The sequence below is a fragment of the Chiloscyllium plagiosum genome, unplaced genomic scaffold (assembly GCF_037043375.1).
Source record: "Chiloscyllium plagiosum isolate Xiang-an unplaced genomic scaffold, Cpla_swu_hap1 HiC_scaffold_8, whole genome shotgun sequence".
Lineage (NCBI taxonomy): Eukaryota > Metazoa > Chordata > Chondrichthyes > Orectolobiformes > Hemiscylliidae > Chiloscyllium > Chiloscyllium plagiosum.
In genome coordinates, this window is record NW_028270146.1 from 68,860,693 (window position 1) to 68,881,986 (window position 21,294).

At 40.9% G+C, this 21,294-nt stretch overlaps 1 protein-coding gene across 3 annotated transcripts in view; it reads right to left on the reverse strand.

Annotated features, from left to right (window-relative positions):
• The window catches only part of LOC122553687 (uncharacterized), a 258,177-nt gene that overhangs the window by 34,927 nt on the left and 201,956 nt on the right, over nt 1–21,294 (reverse strand). For 2 of the 3 annotated variants that reach the window (XM_087989943.1, XM_087989942.1), the window contains exon 2: nt 15,775–15,847. In XM_087989943.1, the coding sequence (XP_087846069.1) occupies nt 15,775–15,805 (31 nt within the window). In that variant the 5' untranslated portion in view covers nt 15,806–15,847. The remainder of the gene's footprint in view (nt 1–15,774; nt 15,848–21,294) is intronic. The other variant, XM_087989944.1, reaches the window with a different exon arrangement.

The following is a 21,294-nucleotide window of genomic DNA, read 5'->3' on the forward strand; positions in this document are numbered from 1 at the left end:
TATGAGAGACTTCAGTTTTGAGAAGAGGTGTTCCCCTGATTGAGCTGTTCCCCTTGAAGCAGAGAAGGTTAAAAATGGCTGGATAGAGGTTGTCAAGATACTGCAAAGGCTTGATAGAGTGAATAAAATCCAATCTTTCTGATGAATGGATCTTTGGCTTTCAGAAAGGTATCAGGGTCTGAAAAAATAGTGGAATCTGATACCATAACTTATTTTAAAAAGGGAAGTAAAAGCAAAATTCAGCATTTGCTGAAGATCTGAAATAAAAATAAAGACAGAAAGTGTTGGAGAAACACCACAGGTCTGGCAACAACCATGGAGAGGAAAATAGAGTTCATGTTCCTAGTCTAATAATCCAAAGTCTTTCTGGGATCTGGAGAAGTCAGTTTGGTCTCAAAATCTCAACTCTGTTTTTTTCTCTCCACAGATGCTGGCAAACTTACTGAGTTTCACCATCACTTTCTGTTTCTGTGTCAAAAGGGAACAGAACAAATCCTTAAAAATCTGGAAGTTATAGAGTTACGGACAAAATGTCAGAATGTAGGTTTAGGCAAGGCTAGTGTTTTAGCTAACCAACATGGACATGATGGATGAGTGGGCTCCTTCTGTACTGAACATTTCTATGATTTAACCGTGTTGTACTTGAAGGAGTTCTTTCAGTAAGCTGTCAAGCAAAACAGACTAATGACCTCTCAGCTCAGTCAAACTGATTGGCTTTCCAACTGGTATTGGTGAACACAGTAAGACATTTTACATTAATTGGCAGTGTCATTAGATTTAATCTTTCAGAAAATCACACTTTATGGTGAAGCTATATCCACACTTTACACTTTTGCATGAAATTATTTACAGATTTACACATGACAAACATGCACCTCCTTATCCAATGGCAGCAGTTGGACCATAAGTGACTCCCCAATTGCTACTATCACTTGCATGCAAGTAATACACAATTAACATTAGATGCCTTGTATGTTACTTGGTGAATAAACATTTTGCATTTGGTGTTACAGTAGGTGGTGTGCTATACAGGTTCAGAAGTTTAGCATAAGAAGGAACTTTAATTTGTATTTAATTTAATTAACATAGAAGAATTTTTGACATGGGGCTATTCAGTCCATTATTGCTATGTTAATTTGAAAGGAGGTTTGCACAGTGACTCAGTGGTTAGCACTGCTGCCTCACAGACCCAGGTTCAATTCCAGCCTCGGGTGTCAGGCTGTGTGGAGTTTGCACATTCTCCCTGTGTCTGCATCTCCAGGTGCTCCGGTTTCCTCCCACCGTCCAAAGATGTGGTCAAGACAGGTCGACGACGGTCGAGCAGTGGATGTGGTGTATATGGACTTCAGCAAGGCATTTGATAGGGTTCCCCACAGAAGGCTCATTCATAAAGTCGGGAGGTTTGGGATACAGGGAGATTTTGCTATCTGGATTCAGAATTGGCTGGCTGACAGAAGGCAGAGAGAGGTTGTAGATGGGAAGTATTCTGCCTGGAGGATAGTGTTGAGTGGGGTCCCGCAGGGCTCTGTTCTTGGGCCTCTGCACTTTGTAGTTTTTATAAATGACTTGGATGAGGAGGTTGAGGGGTGAGTTAGTAAATTTGCAGATAACACAAAGGTTGGAGGTGTCATTGATAGTATAGAGGGCTACAGTAGGCTGCAGGGCGACATAGACAGGATGCAGAGCTGGGCTGAGAAATGGCAAATGGAGTTCAACCTGGATAAATGCAAAGTGATGCATTTTGAAAGGTCGAACTCGAATGCTGAATATAGGGTTAAAGACAGGATTCTTGGCAGTGTGGAGGAACAGAGAAATCTGTGTGTGCAAGTGCATAGATTATGTCTCCCTCAAATAAATCGCTTATGCAAGACACACCCCTAGCTACCCAATGTTTGAATCCTGAATCTATCATCCTTGGTTGAAAACCCAGCATACCGTCTATAGATGTAAGAGAAGATGTTTTGCCAATATTGCGTTCCCTCTGCTGAATTACCCTCCATGCTCTAACAGTATTGATAACTATTGGGTTATGGCAATATTCTCTAACTGTCCTCATTTTGTCCAAAAACAGCAAACTAGTAAGGGCGCACCATTCCTGAGAGGTTTAGATATCTAACCATATTGAAAGAGGGTCCCACAATCCCAATCATTCACCTAAGATAAAAGTGAGCTTAGTTGATAGTTTTTAATGTCTGGGAGATCCATTCCCAATCTATGAGGCAATTGTAGTTTAGCTAATTTAATAAGGGGTCGCTTACAATGCCAAATAAAAGAGCTGAAGCAGCCATTCAGTCGCTTGAACATTTGCTTATCGAAAATCAGGGGGCGCATCCGTATAGGGTACAACAAATGGAGCAGTATATTCATCTTAATAAGTGCTATCCAATCTAACTATGAGACCGGAAACGCCTCCCATCTTTGAAGGTCTTGTTTCATTTTGTTGAATAATTGACCAAAATTAACTTTGAACAACCAATCAAGAACTGGTGTGATGAAAAAGCCCGAACACACAAAACCTCCCTGCGGCCACTTAAATGGGAATCGATATTTGCCCTCATGACCTAGCACCTTCGTAAGACCACCATCAGCATAGCCTCTGATTTTGTACCCTGAAAAGGCGTCAAACACACTGATGCATTGTATCAGGCAAGGCACCAAAACTGCTGAATCTGACAAGAAAATGAGGACATCGTCCACGTACAATGAAATCTTATGCCTACAAAACTATCAAAGAGTATTTTGACCCCACTTCTGGAGCTGATATATTAGGATCCCTCTGAATGGCCTCCAGCAATGGTTCAATCGCCAATGGAAAAAGCAATGGTGAAAGGGGACAGTCCTGTCGGCAGCCTCTAAAAATGTTAAACTGGCTTGATCATACCCCATTGGTGATGACCGCATTGAAAGGGTCACTGTAGAAATCCTTTACCCATCTTATAAAGACTTCATCCAAACCAAACCGCTCCAGAGTACAATCAAGGTACAGCCACTCAACTCTGTCAAATGCCTTCTCTGCATCTAGAGAAATCACCAATCCCTGCATTGACTGTTGTTGACATGCTTGAATTACATTAAGCAGCCTCCTAAGATTACTGGAGGATCTGCGACCCTTTATGAAGCTTGTCTGATCCTCTTTAATAGTAGAAGATAACACAGTCTCCAGCCTTAATGCGAGAGTCTGAGACAGGATTTTGGAGTCCACATTTAAGAGTGAAATGGGCCTAAACAAAGCACAGTCGTCCGGGACCTTCCCTTTTTTAAGAATAAATGAAATATTGGCCTCTCTTAGAGGTGGCGGGAGATAATCATGACCGTATGAGTCTTTGAGCATGCTGAGCATCGGGCCTGACAATGTTTATAAATTCCTTATAGAATTCACTGGGAGGTCCGTTAGGACCGGGCACCTTTCCACTCTGAAGCTGCTTCACAGCTTCCTGCACCTCTTGCTCTGAAAATAAGGCATTGTGAAAGGACTCTTGTTCGGGGGTCACGCCCAAGAGCTCCAGATCCTTGAAAAAGGACTTCATTTTGGCCTGCCCCACCTCACAACACTCAGATGGTATAAGCTAGAGTAAAATCTCTGGAATGCCATATTAATCATTTTGGAATCACATGTTAGATTCCCAGACCCTTCCCTAATTGCCATGATGGCTTGTGGGGCAGACCTTTTCCTGGCAGATATGCTAGGTACTTGCTTGGCTTGTCACCATGCTCATATAACTTTTGCTTTGCGAAAGTAAGCTCTTTCTTTGCTGTCTGCATGAGCACGGAATTCAATGCAGACCACAGCATCATAATCCTCTGTAGCTTGACCAATGAGGGCCTGTCAAAGTAAGCCTTCTCAGCTGCCTTCAATTGTGCTTCGAGGAGACATTATTGTTCACCCTTCTGTCACTTCCTACTGGCAGAGTAAGAAATAACTAACCCCATGGCATAGGCTTTGGCAGTTTCCCAAAGGACAGGCTGATTATTAACCTAGTCTGAGTTAATGTCTAGGAACGGCTGAAATTCCCTATAATGATAGGCCGGGACTCCAGACTGATCAGTTTAGAGAATGCATCTTCCTGAAATTTGAAGGGATGGGCCAGAGGGCAATAAACATTTAGAACACCTTATTCTTCCCTGTTTATCAGGGCTTTGAGAATTACAAACCTCTCATGCGTGCCTTTAGCACACCCTAGTAACTTAAAGGGGAGATTCCTCCTAACCAATAGAGCCACTCCCCAACTTCTGGTATTAAAAGATGAAAATTAAACCCGATCAAAGCCATTCTGCTGTAGTTTCAAATGCTCCCTATCATCCAAGTGTGTCTCCTGTAACAAAGCAATATCCACCTTCTCCTTTCTACGACTCAAAAGTACCTTCTTACTCTTAATCGGTGAGTGACTCCCCTTGATATTCCAGGTACATCATTTAATCAAGTCATCAGCCATAACCTTCTGCAATAACATTTAGATTCCAAATAGGAAGAACTTAAACCATAAATTGCTGAGTCTTAGAGTCGCAAGATCCATCGAACATAAAAACTACATAGACAAAAACCACTACAGTTAACAAACCTACAAAACTATCAAAGAGTATATACAACAAAACCAAAAAACAAACCAACATATAAAACGCCAATGGCGTTGAATAGGGGAACCCCTGCTCAAAGGGGTCAACAACACATCTCAAAACCCAACTTCCCATCCCACTGCCAATACTGCAGCACAGGCATTTAAATACCTGAAGTGGGCATAAACTGCCTGTAAGTAGGCATCTAGCCATCCCAATCAGATTATTACCAATAAAAAAGATAGGAAAAGAAAGCACCATCTGGACTTCCTTTTTTTTAAAAAAGGAAAAACAAAGATATACTCAAACAAAATGACTATTTGTACATACTAAATTGTTCAAATTAGGTTAATTTGTCCATGAAGTCTCTTGCCTTCTCCAACATGTCAAAGAGATCCATCGAAGGTGATCTGGATCACCGCCAGATACCTCAGAGAGTACTGAGTCCCAAGGTCCCTCAGTCTTCTCCTGACACCGTCATAGGATTTTCTTTTCCGGATCACCGCCGTTGAGAAGTCCCGGAAGAACATGATCGGGAGCTCTCGTAAACTAGGGCCTTCAGATCCTTCCCCTGGACTCTGGAAGCTTCCACGATTCTCTCCTTATCTCTGTAGTGATGAAACTGCACCAGGAGAGGATCAGGATGTTGACCCACACCTGATCTCCGTGCCATGACCCGGTGAGCCCTCTCAATCTTCAAGCCTCTCATTCCAGCCTCCAAGTTAAGGAATTTCGGCAACCAGTCCTCAATAAATTCTGCAGGCCACTCACCTTCCTTACCCTCCGGCAGATTGACGATACATATATTTTTTCTCCTGCCTCTGTACTCGGGGTCATTAACTTAGTCAAGAAAGTTACGTACCTGTGTCTCCAGGGCTTGGATCCTATCCTTGGAGGAACCTGTGTCAGCTTCCACCACTGTGATTCTGTGTTCAACCTCATTTGTCCTTTTCTCCAGGTCTCCCAGCTGCTGTTCATGCTTCTGCAGCATGATAGAGATTGGGGCCAGCTTCTCCTCTATCTGTTTACTCAACATCTCGCAAGATTTCACGAGCTCCTTCACCAGGACCTGGTAGGAAATCGAGGCTGAGGATCCTGCAGCCTGGGCTGCGGGCCCGGCTTCTGATGCTCCTCCTCCCTTTTTCGGCACCCCTGGACAGGGAAAACCAAGTTAAGTTGATTTTTAACAGTTTCCTGGGACTCCACAACCTTTCCAGAGTCCCAGGATATCACAGTGGTCCGGGTAGGGCGGTTAAAAGTTCGTCCTGCTTGCGCTGCAGTGCGGAGCTCTGTGACACGATCTTCCTAGATTGCTGCCATCTTGGATCCCCCAGTCTGCTGATTCTTAAGCAACAAACCCCAAACAAGAAGACACACACGCCCAGAGACTCTATCCATACTACCATGCACCAAAGACATCCCGGAGATGACGACCAGACTACTCTGACCCCTTGACATCATGGTAGCTCACAAACCTACCAACGCACTGAAACAGCTCCTGTACCAACGACCAGCAAAATGAATGTTATTTCCAAAATACCTTTCAAGGACTGCAACGAACACTACATCAGACAGACAGGCAGGGAACTAGCCACAAACACCAACTAGCCACCAAAAGACATGACCAGCTATCACTAGTATCCGTACACACAGACGAAGAAGGACACCATTTAGACTGGGACAACATACTCATCCTAGGACAGACTAAACAGAAACACACACAGAAATTCCTGGAGGTCTGGCATTCAAACCGGAACTCCATCAATAAATACATCGATTTGCACCCCTTTTACCAACCTCTAAGAAACAGAACTGGAAATTATACTACCCACTGTAACAGACAAAGACACAAATAGAAAGTAGGACAGAACACCAGCGCTTCACCGAAGGCTCACTGATGATGTTACCTAGTAACATCTGAGAACAAACCTATCAACTCAGCAAGCAAACTTCTATCTGAATCTCCACATGAGCTACAAATCTTCTGAAAAATCACAAAGTTTCTTTTTATCTTCAAGTTAAACCTTCCTTTAGTAATTGTTTTCAACACTGTAAATGGGTGTTGGTTTGATTTCTCACATCAGAAAGAAGTGTTGCCTTCCTGTTTTCATGTATACTTCATTTGGCTACTCCCCAGTTCCTTCATATTTTTTGAGACCAGCCTTCCCTATGAAATGCTACCACAAAAGATAGTTTTCTGATATTTGTTGCTTCAGCACAGATCATTGTCCATTCAATTGCTTACTTGCAGAAGGAATTGTAGGAATTAAATACAAATTGTCTCACAAAAGCTCTTGCCTGAAAACAGAGAATTCTGCAATTTATACATTTAATGAATGTAAGTCTGGTCTTGACATGAAAATTTGAAGAGCGTGTTAGAGAAAATACTCACCTCAAATTTTCCACTAAATCCTGAGAGAAGTACTGAATGGATAAAATTGGATATGTCCTGAAAATGGTTACAAGGTTTGTGAAGTACAATTAACTCGACATATTCTTGGCATCACAGGCACCTTCAACAGTACCTTCCAAACCCGTGACCTCTACTACCTTGAAGGACAAGAGTAGCAGATGCACTAAGCTAGCACCATGCAAGTTCCTCTCCGAGCCAAGTCCTGATTTTGAAATAAATAGCTGTTCTTTCACACTGAATTGATGAAAATCTTGACCTTCCTAACATTATTATGGGTATCCTTACACCACAAGGGCTGCTGTATTTCAAGAGGGCCACTTATTACCCTTCTCAAGGACAATTAAGAATGGGCAATAAACATGGAGGTAATCATCAACTCCTGCATCCTGTGTATGTATGAATAAATTAAATAAGGACAGCATGAAAACTGTCCTTATTTAATTAAAAATGGAGGTAGACAAAAGATGGGGAATTATAGGTCAGTTAGCTGAACTTCTGAGTGGGGAAGATGTTTGAATCTACTATCAAGGAAGAAATAGCTTGGCAACTAGTTAGAAATTGTCCTGTTGGGTAGAAGTAGCATGGCTTCATGAAAGGCAGGTCATGCAAAACTAATCTATTGGAATTTTCTGAAGACATTATGAGCACAATGAATAATGGGGACCCAGTAGATGTAGTGTATCTAGATTTCCAAAAGACTTTCAACAAAGTGCCATAAAAAAGACTTAGACAAAGAGACATGGCATTACTGGCAATGTATTAGTATGGATAGAGGATTGGTTAACTAACAGGAAGCAAAGAGTGGGAATAAATGAGTGTTTTTCTGGTTGGTGATCGGTGACTGGTGGTGTGCCTCAGGAAGCTGTGTTGGGACCGCAATTATTCACAATTTATATCGATGTATTGGAGTTGGGGGTCACGTGTAGTGTGTCAATGTTTGCATATGGCACAAAGATGAGTAGTAGAGCAAAGTGTGTAAAGGACTGTGAAACTTTGCAAAGGGACATTGATAGTTTAAGTGAGTGGGCAAAGGTTTGACAGGTGGATTCCAATATTAAATATGAAGTCATCCATTTTGATAGGAATAACAGTAAAAAGGATACTTGAATAATAAACAATTGCAGCATGCTGCTGTGCAGAGGGACCTTGGTGTCGTTGTGCATGAATCATAGACAGTTGATCTGCAGGTGCAACAGGTAATTAATTGCTAAAAGGATTGAGTTTAAAAGCAGGCAGTCCACCCCTTTCTGCTTTTCGCAAAGACCGTTCCCCAATTCACATCTCAGCCACCAAGTCAAATTCCAGAGGTACTACAGATGGTTGCATAAATCTGCACATGGTGATTCACTGAGTACAAGTGATCCACAGTCAGAATAGGAGGAAAGTGACTTACTGGTAGCAGTGTTCCAGAGGGTGAGGTCACCTATGTGTTCTGGTGCTACAGACTTGGATAGGACATTTGGTTGGGCAGGGTAGACAGAAAGATTGATGAACATGCACTCTGAAATGCTTACATTAACAGGCCTCCCAGAAAGCTTGGTGCCACTGTCAAGTATGACACATGCATCAGCTCTGGCTCAGTTGGTACCACTCTCGCTTCTAAGTCAAGCATCATAGGTTCAAGTGTACCTCCAGAGAATAAAGCACAAAAAATCAACACTGATACTCTTTAGTGTCCTGACCAACATGTTACCGATCAGTTAACCTTACAGGAATAGATTATGTGATCATTATCACATTAATGTGTGTGTTAGTTTACTGTGAGAAAATTGGCAGCTGCATTACAACATTACAACAGAGACTGTGCATCAAAATTGATTGCAAAGTGCTTTGGAGCATCCTGGGGTCATGAAGACATCATTTGGATGTAACACTTTTTCTCGGATGTCATAGCGGAGTTCAACATCACCTTAGTGCTTTTGTTTTTCCAGAGACCTTGGAGCACATCTATCCAGGGTGGAAGTAATGGCCTTTTCCATGAGAACATCTTCAAACCCAACCATGATGTAAGATCTAGTGGCTGAAGTCTCAACTCCCAAGGCAGCAGAGGCAGAAAAAATAGTCATTGTCTGTGTACTGCAGTAGAAGATCACACTGAAGTTTCTGCAAACACTAGCAAGTTATTATTGAAGCTTAGATTGCTGACATTGCGGCTGTGGATATATGTGCTCAAGGAGACTTCCATAATATCATCGTTGTTAAGAAATCTTTTCACTGACAGATTACTAGGATAACTGAGGCACTGCTTCAATCACATGACATTGGCTGTATAGAACTCAAACCTGCTGTCCTCCCTCACACTGGCAGCAACAGTCCTGCCATCACTACCACTTACTTTGCCGCTTGTTCACCAGCTGGCTCAGACAGCTGCCACCCTACCAAACCAAAGAGGACCAACTAGAGATAGTACCCACGTGGGTTACCCTGAAAGGTCATCATTAAGTACCTGCATTGAGTGAGACCCAAATTCTATCAGCAATCACTGCATGGGAACTTTAGAACAGGCAAAGACAGTCAAAGGAAAAGCACTGAGGGAATTATAAAAGTGATCAGCTGACTTTTGGATTTTGGGTGGTTTATTTGATAAAGTCAATTTGAAATGCTTGCTTTGTGGTGGCTTGGAATATGGGAGAGTCAATAACAGAGTTAAGATAAAGTGAAGGCTGTCAGGAATTAGGGTTGCACAGTACACTGTCGGAGAATTTAGCCCAATTAATCCGAGATCACAAACACACAGATCAGACTGAGAACTGACAAGGATTTGTTTAGTAAACAGTGATATCGCGGAAGAGACTTGACTCCCGCTGAAACAGTCACTGACAGGCTGTTCAGAAGGAACCACAGCTTCTTCCCCGAACAGAGAATTCAGTAGAGTTTTATACCCTTACAACACTGAAGTGTGAGTTATGAGACAATGGTGCGAGTTGTACAACAAAGAGAAATAAAGTTCATTCGTTGAAAAGATTCAAGTGTCCAGTGTCTGACAATGAGTTTCTTAATTGACTCAGGAGATTCCAATCCTTGGCTGGAGTAGGTATTAGTGGGTTTCATCCTGGTATCAATGTGTTTGTATTGTTGAGGGGGCAAGCGAAGTACATTTGGTGCCTCCTTGCCGGGGTACCTTTTGTGAAGGCTTGACTCGTAGTGGGAGCATCTGTGACCCAAAAATATCAGAGGTGCTGGGCTATTGTGGAGTGCAAGGCTCATTATTAGTTAATCTGAAGAAGTATAGTCTCTTGGTCTGGGGCTGGATGAGTCATGTCCTGGAGTATGTGTGATGTCTGGGGCAGCTGGTTTGGCCCAATTAGAGGTATTATGTGTAGGCTTAGTGGCTAAGTGCAGACATTTTGTGTTGTCTGTTTTGTGGCCATGTCATGGGGAGGCTGAACCCCATATTTTCTCCCACACACTGTCAGTTGGGGAAACCACAACTGCCAAGCTGGAATGAGTGTTTTCTCACTTATCCTTTTGTCCTCTTCTTCCTCAGTTGCTCATTATATACCCAGTATAAAAGGCTTCACCCTCATTTTCGCAAAATTGTGTAGTACGGTATAGACCAAGATGAACTTTAACACATTCATGTGAGGCCTCTGGATTGCTGCAGGGAGTGGAAGAGTTTGATTAGGTATCACAACGGTATGCTCAGTGACAGTACGGTGCTGATTAACAATAACACTGGACTTAATTGTGATCTGCAATGGAGTCATGGACCTGGTGGCCTATGGTTTAACATGATTGGTGAACTACTGATGGAACAAGGAGCTGGCACATCGTAAAGGCATCATGATTGCTTTATGGATATCAGGCATTGATTTATGAAGCTACTCATCCATGGAGGGACATTTGGTAGTTTTGGTATCTCTCTGTATTTAGGTGCAGTACCCACAAGATCATATGTGCAGTCAGTGGTACTTTGAAACAAGGGAAAGCATGTAACACAGACAAAAACACATCAATATTCCACTTGCTTCTCTCTGTTCAGAGAAGATGAAATGAACTTCCCTTTTCTGACAGGCAGAACACCAGTCCTAGTACAGTAATGGATGCAAACTGGAAAATATTAGAGATGTCAACCTGCTGCAGCATGGAAGGAACCCAGTGCAAAGAGTTTCATGGTCACTGTCATTTTCACAGCCACTGGCAATGCTCCTTTTCAGCCTTAAATGCTATAGTTCAGATTAGATTACTTACAGTGTAGAAACAGGCCCTTCGGCCCAACAAGTCCACACCGCCCCGCCGAAGCGCAACCCGCCCATACCCCTACATTTACCCCTTACCTAACACTACGGGCAATTTAACATGGCCAATTCACCTGACCTGCACATCTTTGGACTGTGGGAGGAAACCGGAGCACCCGGAGGAAACCCACGCAGACACGGGGAGAACGTGCAAACACAGTCAGTCGCCTAAGGCGGGAATTGAACCCAGGTCTCTGACGCTGTGAGGCAGCAGTGCTAACCACTGTGCCACCGTGCCATGCACTCTGTAAGATGGACGGTATCCATGAGTACTTCCATTCTAAAACAGAGATGCTGCTCACACTGTTCCTTAGTAAAGTTGAGAAAAGAGAACTGCTCCATCAAAATTGTGAATAGCTATGATTTCTTGCTGAGAACCCTGCTTCCTTTCACTCTGTGTGATCAGTGTCTATTGACCCATTAAATTGACATTAACTCATGTTATTCTCCCTCAAAATCTTCACACATCAAATCTGAAATTAATGCCAGATACTATATGTGGCATATGTTGGGGAGATTTGGAATTGTTAAAAAAGTACAATATTTTCTCATCACACTACTTACTAAATATTAGAAAGTGGTAGCAGGGCTATAATATAAAAACAAAATTCCACATATCATGTGAGAAATGTGAGGATCTTATCAAATTTCTTGATGCGTTTATTCAACTCTGCAAGGGTCAAAGATCAAGAATACATTTCCATTTGGTTTTAACGTTAGTGGGAAAGTTACCATTGGTATAAAATGAGGTCCTCTGCTTTTATGCTAATAATTACTCTTTGCTAAATAAAGAAATCCACTTAAAGATCACAGATATCTGTTATTTTAGAGTACATGTGCTTATCAATGTGGTATAATTATATAACTTACAGTGTGGAAACAGGCCCTTCGGCCCAACAAGTCCACATCAACCCTCCAAAGAGCAAGCCACCCAGACCCATTCCCCTACATTTACTCCCTCAACTAACACTATAGGCAATTTAGCATGGCCAATTCATCTAACCTGCACGTTTTTGGACTGTGGGAGGAAACCTATGCAGACACGGGGAGAATGTGCAAACTGCACACAGTCGCCTGAGATGGGAATTGAGTCCGGGTCTCTGGCACTGTGAGGCAGCAGTGCTAAACACTGTGCCACCGTGTCACCCCCCCGAATTAAATCAATGACTTGTCATTTTGAAGCAGACGGCAACACAAATGGACTGTAGAATGAGATGAAAGACCTTACTGGTTTGACATGGATTGCTTTCCTAGACGGGTCTACTTGTCTAATCTGACCCTCAGAATTTATGATGGTCTGAGAAACATTTTTACATTTACAACCCAAGGGAAAATGTTTCTGGTAATATCATTTGGCAAAATTTGGAAAAATATCCATGTTTGGATCAAAGGACCAGGTTGAACAGGTGAAAGAGAAATCTTTCCTCTCAGTGTACTCAGATTGTGGCAAATTAACGTTTCATCATTCCAATTACAGTTTAAGGACAGAACGGACATTGATTCGTGCAATCTCCAATTTGTCCCCAGCAACATGAATAAATAAACTTGCCCTCCAGACTCTGGTCTTTAACGTCTACAAGAAAAATTGCAGCAGTGATTGAATACGCAATCTAAAAAAATGCCAAAATATTATGTTTCAATTTACAAAGAGCAATTTTGTCAAAAAGGCAGCTTGCCATTGGAAAGAGAAAAAAATAAGCCAATTGTAATTGTCAGTTTGTCAACTCCTTTATTGGGCTTGTGCTCAAGTAATTCCTCTAAATGCTTCATTTTTATAACTGTTTTAACTGAAGTTGTGTTCTTACAGCAGTTTAACTTACCTTGGTTGATGGATAATCAGCCATTTTGTGAATGCACACATCCAAGAAAACATGCGTACTCCAATAGGATATATTCTTAATGTTTACTGCATAAAGCATGTACTTAAAGTATTTACTTAAAGTCTGTGGAGACATTCACTATCTGCTTTACCAGTTGAAAGTGATTTGAAATAGGAATTTGTTTTCATCATAATCTGAAACTAAGTAATGAAGGTTGTATTATTGTGAGGTAATAAATGTTCGGTACCTTTATACTAAAAATTAGGAACTCTAAGATATTCAGTTGGATAACTGATAAAGATTATTGGGTACCATCTTTGTAAGGATACCACTGAGATAAAGTGAGGGAAACTTCTCTCAAAACACCTGGATGGGTTGTGAAGTGGGTAGTGACTTTGTGTAATGGTGTAAAATGAGAAATAGCAAATCAGCACCTTGGTTTACATCTTTTCTGATTTTTATTTCCATTCTTCCTGGATTAGAATAACTAAGTATTCCCACCCATTGATGATAAAATATCTAGTTTGTTTCTCATCATTGTGTTTTAGTTGGTGAATTCATTACAGCATATAAAGGTAAAGAGAAAAACAGATCTGAGATTCCATAGTACCAGGCAGAGGATGCCATGCACTGGTTCTTTGAAAACACAGTAGTCAAATTTCCATTAAGGCTGTTTAGATGGGCAAGCCTGCATCAATTTAACTAAATGTGAATGAGTATCAGAGAGCTGCTTACACGCTTGCTTTCGTGTAGGTATGGAATTGCAGCATAAGTTGAGATGATAGCTTTAATCTTCCTAATATTAATCTAGGGAAAAGGCAGAATGTACAGAACTGCCTGTTCGACAAGCAGCATAGAGAAATGAGCTGTGGAGGGGTTCCTAGTTGTGGGGACAAGGTAGAGCTTTCTGCTGTCAAATGTGGGCTTTGCTTCTGGTATCATAAAGCTAATGTTATCCCATACAAAATAGGCATAGATAGCAGGGTATTGAAAGATCCAACAGGTATTTATCACAATTAGCTGTTATGTACAATTATTTATTTCATGGACACATAAATGTTTGAGCTAGTATTAGGCTATTCACTTACAGTAGAGCAGCACACTTCTAATAGCATGTCATACTTCATGTGTTACGAATTAAGATGGTATCTGAGGTCCTTCAGGTCATGCTATGATACATTGATGATATTATCAACATGTCTTATAAAAGTACACTGATATACAGACTGTGAGACATAATACAACATGTCTTTTACAAAGATAAAAAATTATCCCAAACGTATGTATATGGTTATATATAGGTAGTGTTGTCAATGTGGTAATTAAACCAACAGGTAAAACCGGTTTATAAGATTAACATTTCAAACTTCAATATAACATTTTGGAGGTTTTGACAACTCACAGTAATCTGATTACCATAATCCCATCTGGAGAAATACCCAGTGTTCTCTGTTGCACTTGTTTGACAACTTGACTGTCTTGCCATTGTTTGCTGTCGCTCTTGACAATGATACAATCATCATCATAGGGTTCTCCTTTAGTATATCTACATGAATGGCATGTCATAGATTGACCTTAGTTGGCTTCTGTTCCTCCATACTTTAGTGTCACAGTCAGTAATAACTTCATATGATGTGGGCTAGTATGAATCAGGATATTCAATATTTTGGAATTAGGACTAACTTGCTCAAGAAAATGACTCATAAAGATATACCAAGTTCATCCCTGTATGGCCAAAATAAACAAATCATCTTAAGTACTTCTTCAACACTGTCAGTCTATCCTATGATAATGATCTTTTGGACTCTTATAGTTGGTGGTTGCTAATTGGAACAATTCACATTCCATACAGTGAATTCACTTTGCCTCTGGCCAAAGTGTAACTGATCAAACTTAAGAATATGTTTAACTTCGCAGTCTAAAGCATCAACATGTACTCGGCCAAAGATTGTTTTCTGGCACTGCATCCATCTCCACTGGATCAGAATTGGATTTTTCATCCAAGTACTCTGAGGCATTGTATCCAGCTGCTTCAAGAATTTTTTTGCTCAATCCAATTACCACTTTTGTCTTGCTCTGTATCTCTGATTGCAGGTTCTGAGATGAGGCAGAGTCTTTGGTGAAAGGGTACTTTGATTGATGGTTATCACAGTTCTCAGTAGCCTTTTGTTGATCACTTGGATGTAACAGTAAGAAATATAATGAATTGAAGTATGCTCAATGAATCTGAATGAATATCTCCACTGCAGGAACTGCCTCTCTTAATACTTAAATTCCTTCACCACATAAAACCCTTTACAATGCATCTTTGAATTGGTGAGCTGGTGTACTTCACAACAAATTGGCACCACCAGTTAATGCTGCTGGCTGCCCCATTACCCAAATACAGTGCATCTAAAAGTACAGAGAGATTTAATGAATATAAAACTTCACACAGTTACACAACAAAGTTGACAACCCTTCCTGATTGTGATTTGTAGATATTGGAGAAAATAATGACAAGGGATGAGGCTGACTATTAGTTCTGTTGTTCAGGAAACTTGCACTGAGTTTTTGCAATTTTAATACAAAAACCATGATCAGGCATTGTCAGTGACACTTCAGAATGAAATTTTCACCACAAAAGTATCTATCTAATTTAGTTTATGCATTTTGGGACATTCTGATTAAATACAAAGACAAGTCCATCTCTACCATTTATAAAGTGTATTAACTGCTATTAATTACTATGCACACAATTGATTCTTACCTACCAAGCATTGAATAGAAGTACTTTCCATATATTAGGATTCCATTCTAGTCTGCAGATAATTAACTCCCACCTAAAGGAGACAGATGCAATTACATTAGTAAATGAAAAAATCTTTTGAATACATGTTAAAAATAAACAAGAACAACAACTTAATTAATCATTTTGTAGGAAGCCACACTCTAATAAATTAGAATATTGAAACTCTTTATGCTAAGTGATGTGAGAAGTCTAAACAAGCAAGATATACGTCACATGTTCCGGTTATGGAAGAAGTTTCTTCTATCAGTGACATTCTACCCATTCTGCACCACTTCAACATTCTAGAACTTTGTTTATAAAGGAAGAAAAATATTCCATTTAAATAGAGCTTTATCATGTCCTTCTATTGAATATTTCACTAGCAGTGGATAACCGCTCTTCCATATTCAAGCACAGCAGCTACCTTGTGCACAGCAATGTCCCACAGACCTCATTTTAATATGAAAATGAATCAGTCAAATTTCCAGCTGATTTGATCTTTTGTTTGCACCTGAATACTAGATTAGCCAGGCAATCTGCAGTTTAACAGTTAACTTCACCTGAAGGATGACATCTCTGATAGTGCAGCACTTGCTCAAGACTTGCTGAAGTGTCAGTATACAATAGATTATGATCACAAACAGATCTTGAACCCACAACCTTTTGATTCAATAGCAAGAGTTGTTATCAACTCCACTAGTCTGACACTTAATACAGCTGACACTGAGCTTACATCATGATACACTAAACAACATAAACTGCTCACATTTTTGTCACTGCATGATTGATTATTAAACTGAGTAAAACATTGAGATAGAAAATTAACTTTATGGATTGGATAGTGATATCTATTAGCTACCACAACTAATTAATGGCCCTGTCAATTTATCTGAGTCTCTCTTGGAAATGAGTTTCCTTTCTTTATTGTTAAAACAGGATTATGATTCTAACCTTGCAGGAATCAGTCACACTGTATTTTGACTCGTCATCTGCAGAGAGGTCAGCTTACTTTTACAGTGCTGTCAATCTGCCAATAAATTCTTTAACAGACCTTGATACTGAATAATCCAAGATCTGCATTCTTAAGGAATAATGATGAACAATTTTTCTATCATTCTTAAAAGCCCAGAAATACATTCATCTAACTTTGCATCAGGAATATGCAGCATCCCTCACATGTTCACACAAGGTATCTGAATTAATCCATTTCATTCACATTGCAACTCTATGAACGTATTACTTAGTTTAGTTTTGTAATTATTTAGCTCAGTGATTGCCAGAAAATAATTTGTGATTCTTGACATCCAATTGATTTCAACCAGACAGGTCCACTAGTCTCTTGAATCAATTTAGAATTCCTCTTCTTCCCTGTGAATACATTTCTCATTTCAATTCACTTAAAGTTTTGATTTATTCTTCATTCTTTATTTTGTGCTCACCATCAGTTGGATTATACCATATGATCAGCTTTAGATGTTTCTATTTCCTGAGAGGGGTTGGTTAGCTGTATGGCTGGGTTACAATGAGAGTGACACCAACAGCTCAAGTTTGAATCCTGTACTGGCTGAGGTTACTATGAAGGACTCTCCTTCTTTTCCCTACTCTTCACCTGCTGAGGTGTGGTGACCCTCAGGTTAAACCAGCACCAGTCATTTTCCTGCAATGAGAGAGTTGCATAATTACTTTACTTTTATTTCCTGTAAATTTGAGATATATGCATCAAAGTTATGTTTTATGTGTACTTGAAAGATGTCTTGCTGGGAGGCTTTTTATGAAATCCATACACAGGATTATAACTCCTGTTACCAGCTCTATGTTGCTTCAAATCAAAATCCAGCAATCAAATTCCAATTTCACTATTTTGGTTAAGGTGTTAACTCTTTTATTTTATTCACAGCATGATCCTGCAAACAATAACATGATGAATGGTGAAAGTGGTTTCATTGTATTTGGTTGAAGAAAACCTAATGTCAGAGTTCTGTAGTTTTTGTTATTATCATAGAGAGCAGGACAACTCCACACATAACCCTGTCACGGTAGGCGCTGCAAGACGTGTCAGGGTGTGGACATGGATACCACTATTACATGTGGGGACACCTCAGACCATGTACATGGCAGGTACTCATGTGACTCAGCCAACATTGTCTATCTTATACATTGCAGGCAAGGATGCCCTGAGCCATGGTACATTGGGGAAACCGAGCAAAGGCTACGGCAACGGGTGAATAGGCACTGCGCAACAATCAACAGACAAGAGGGTTCCCTCCCAGTTGGGGAACACTTCAGTGGTCCAGGACATTCGACCTCAGACCTTCGGGTCTACCTCCAAGGCAGATTTCAGGACAGGCAGCAGCAAAAGGTGGCCGAGCAGAGGCTGATAGCTAAGTTCGGTACCCATAGGGAGGGTCTCAACTGGGACCTTGGGTTCATGTAACACTACAGGTGATCACCATTGCACTATACACGCACACACAGGCACTCCTATACACACACATACACACAGACCCACGTAAACACAGACACGCACACAGATACTTACACACACCCCTACAAACACACACTCCCACACTCACACATGCATCCTCTCACAGACTTAGACCACTCTACACTCACACACAGATATACACTTTGTCTCACAGACACTCACAACCCCCCACCCCAGACACACACACTCCTACAGACACACACACTCCCACACTCACACATGCACCCCCTCACAGACTTAGACACTCTACACTCACATATATACACTTCTCACACTCAGAACCCCCCCACCCTGGACACACACACACATACACACACAAACCCACATGCACACATATACATATACGTTTGTGGGGTCAATTTGTACTTGCAGAGTTACATTGTACTTTGCTCAAAAACTGCATGAATTCATGTAAGACTCTGTTGACTCACTTTTTAGATTAGAATCAGTCTAAACATTATGGCACAGACAGAGAACACAGGGGGCTAGCACCTTCAACGTTATCTGACTAACACCAATTGTTACAGTTAATCTGAGAATGTAACTTTTAAAAAAAAAGTTTTGTGATTTACTGATGAAGAAAGTGAAACTATCATGTATTCGAACAGATGAAAGACTCAACAAATAATCAAGGTATTTTTCAATGTATAATTTCAGTTACATCACACTGTAAACTTTTGCTATAAATTCTGTGTCTTGCGATTGTGTCCTCCACAACCACCTGATGAAGGAGCAGCGCTCCGAAAGCTAGTGCTTCCAATTAAATCTGTTGGACTATAACCTGGTGTTGTGTGATTTTTAACTTTGTACACCCCAGTCCAACACCGGCATCTCCAAATCATGACTACTTAAATAACAGTGACAATATTATTGGGAGCAAACTAAACATTGGTGAAATGTTTTTATTCTCTGTAACTTTAAGATACTTCGCCTTCAGAAAAAGCAGAGGCATAAGCTGGTTGCCACTGAAAAAAGATATGGAGACTGCAATGCATAGCAACATCATGCTGCCTTTTCATTGAACGATTTCAGCATCTAGCCATGCTAAATTGTCCATAGTGTTCAGGGATGTTTCAGCTAGTCAGGGTAGAGTGATAGGGGAATAGATCTGGGTGGGATACTCCTTGGTGGGTTGGTGTGGACTGTAGGGATTCTATGAAATAAACATTGAGGCCTTTGTATCCTTGACCATTCACATTTACCTTCATGGGTGGCACGGTAGCACAGTGGTTAGCACTGCTGCCTCACAGCGCTGGAGACCCGGGTTCAATTCCTGCCTCAGGCGACTGACTGTGTGGAGTTTGCACATTCTCTGCGTGGGTCCCCTCCGGGTGCTCCGGTTTCCTCCCACAGTCCAAAAAATGTGCAGGTCAGGTGAATTGGCCATGCTAAATTGCCCACAGTATTAGGTGAAGGTAGGGGTATGGGTCTGGGTGGGTTGCACGTTGGTGTGGACTTGTTGGGCTGAAGGGCCTGTTTCCATACTGTAAGTAATCTAATCATTAACCATAGAGTTCATTAGGCAGAGGGTTAATAGGCAGAGGGTTAATATCATGAATAGATATCACCAGTTAAAGCTGGTCTGTATTTTTAGGCCTGGATTTCATCCTTACTATGAATGAAATTATTGTCAAGGTCAAGAGGAAATTGAGTATCTAGTGTGGAAGGAATATGGCTGCCTGAACCTGACCACGTGCCATCAGCTTCATGAATATGGGGGGCATGGGATTACCACCAAATCATCTGGATAAAAGGGTTTGAACATCAGGAAGCCCGCATGTTTATTGATCCTCATGAAAAAGTGCAATATTTAAATGCAGAAAGACTTGTGTTTCACTTGCAATTCTATGTGCAAGTTTTCTGAGGGAGCATTGTAAATAAATATAGCAGCAATGTGAAATCTTGCTTATTTCACCGAAAAAAAACCCTCTAGGTCCAGATAGAAGAAATCCTCACCCTGTGTAAAGGTTCAGTCCATAGCTTCAGTGGGCTCGGCTGTATTTGGAATTGTCACAATCTGCCCAGAACATTCGCATTGCTCCATGGTTCAGTGAGAACTCAGAGCTCACTGTGTAACCTCCACCAGAATATTCTGGAATTCAGAGAGAGATTTAATTTCAACTGACAGTCATGAGGACATCATGAATGACCAAGATGCCCTGGATAGTAGTCATTGTGAAGATGAGAGACTGTGAGCTCGATCTGAGGAACTGGATCCAAGACCAATAAAGGATCAACAGATTTCACACTGCAATTCTATTGTTCAGAAGTTGATGAAAGTTCAGTGGAAGAAATAGAGAGACTGGATATTTAAGGGCTGGACAGGCGTTAAAGTATATGTGTACCCCTTCAGAAAGTTCCGGGACAGTATTGACATGATTGGTCCCTTTCTCAAGGCAGTGAGGAAAGTAGCGAGAGTGGAAATAACTGAGTCAGTTGGCCTTGAAGAGATACTCATCCCACACACTCCACCTCAGCAATTCACTTCTGTTTGAGAAGGTCCACTGGAGGCTTTTTCAACTCACCATCAATAAAGGTCCTTAAGTAATCAATTAACAGCCACCTAAATATAAGGTGACTGGAGGTGGAGAGGTGAAAGGAACAAGGAAAGAGGCATTATCTTGAGGTATGATGTTCATGTTCGGTATTTGAATCTGGGGGAAATATTATAATAATTTTTTTTAACTGTAGCAGGTGAATTGGAACTATGAGAGTGCCATTTCATAGAAACAAACCCAGAAGGTGAAGTATTGAAGACTATGGAGTAATTGAGGTTGCCAAAAACAGTGATGAGGTTAACGAGAATGAGGATAGATTGTAGACTATGGTCACAGTCATATCAAACGTTTTTTGTGTCTTTGACCAGGAAGCCATGCTCAATGGCTCGTCACATTTTTTTCGTCACAGCTCCTTAGCCAAATCCTCCCACAATCGTTATCCTGGGCTTCATCATTGACCCAAACTGAATTGGATGAGCCTTATAAATACTGTGGATGTAGTAGCAGATTAAAAGC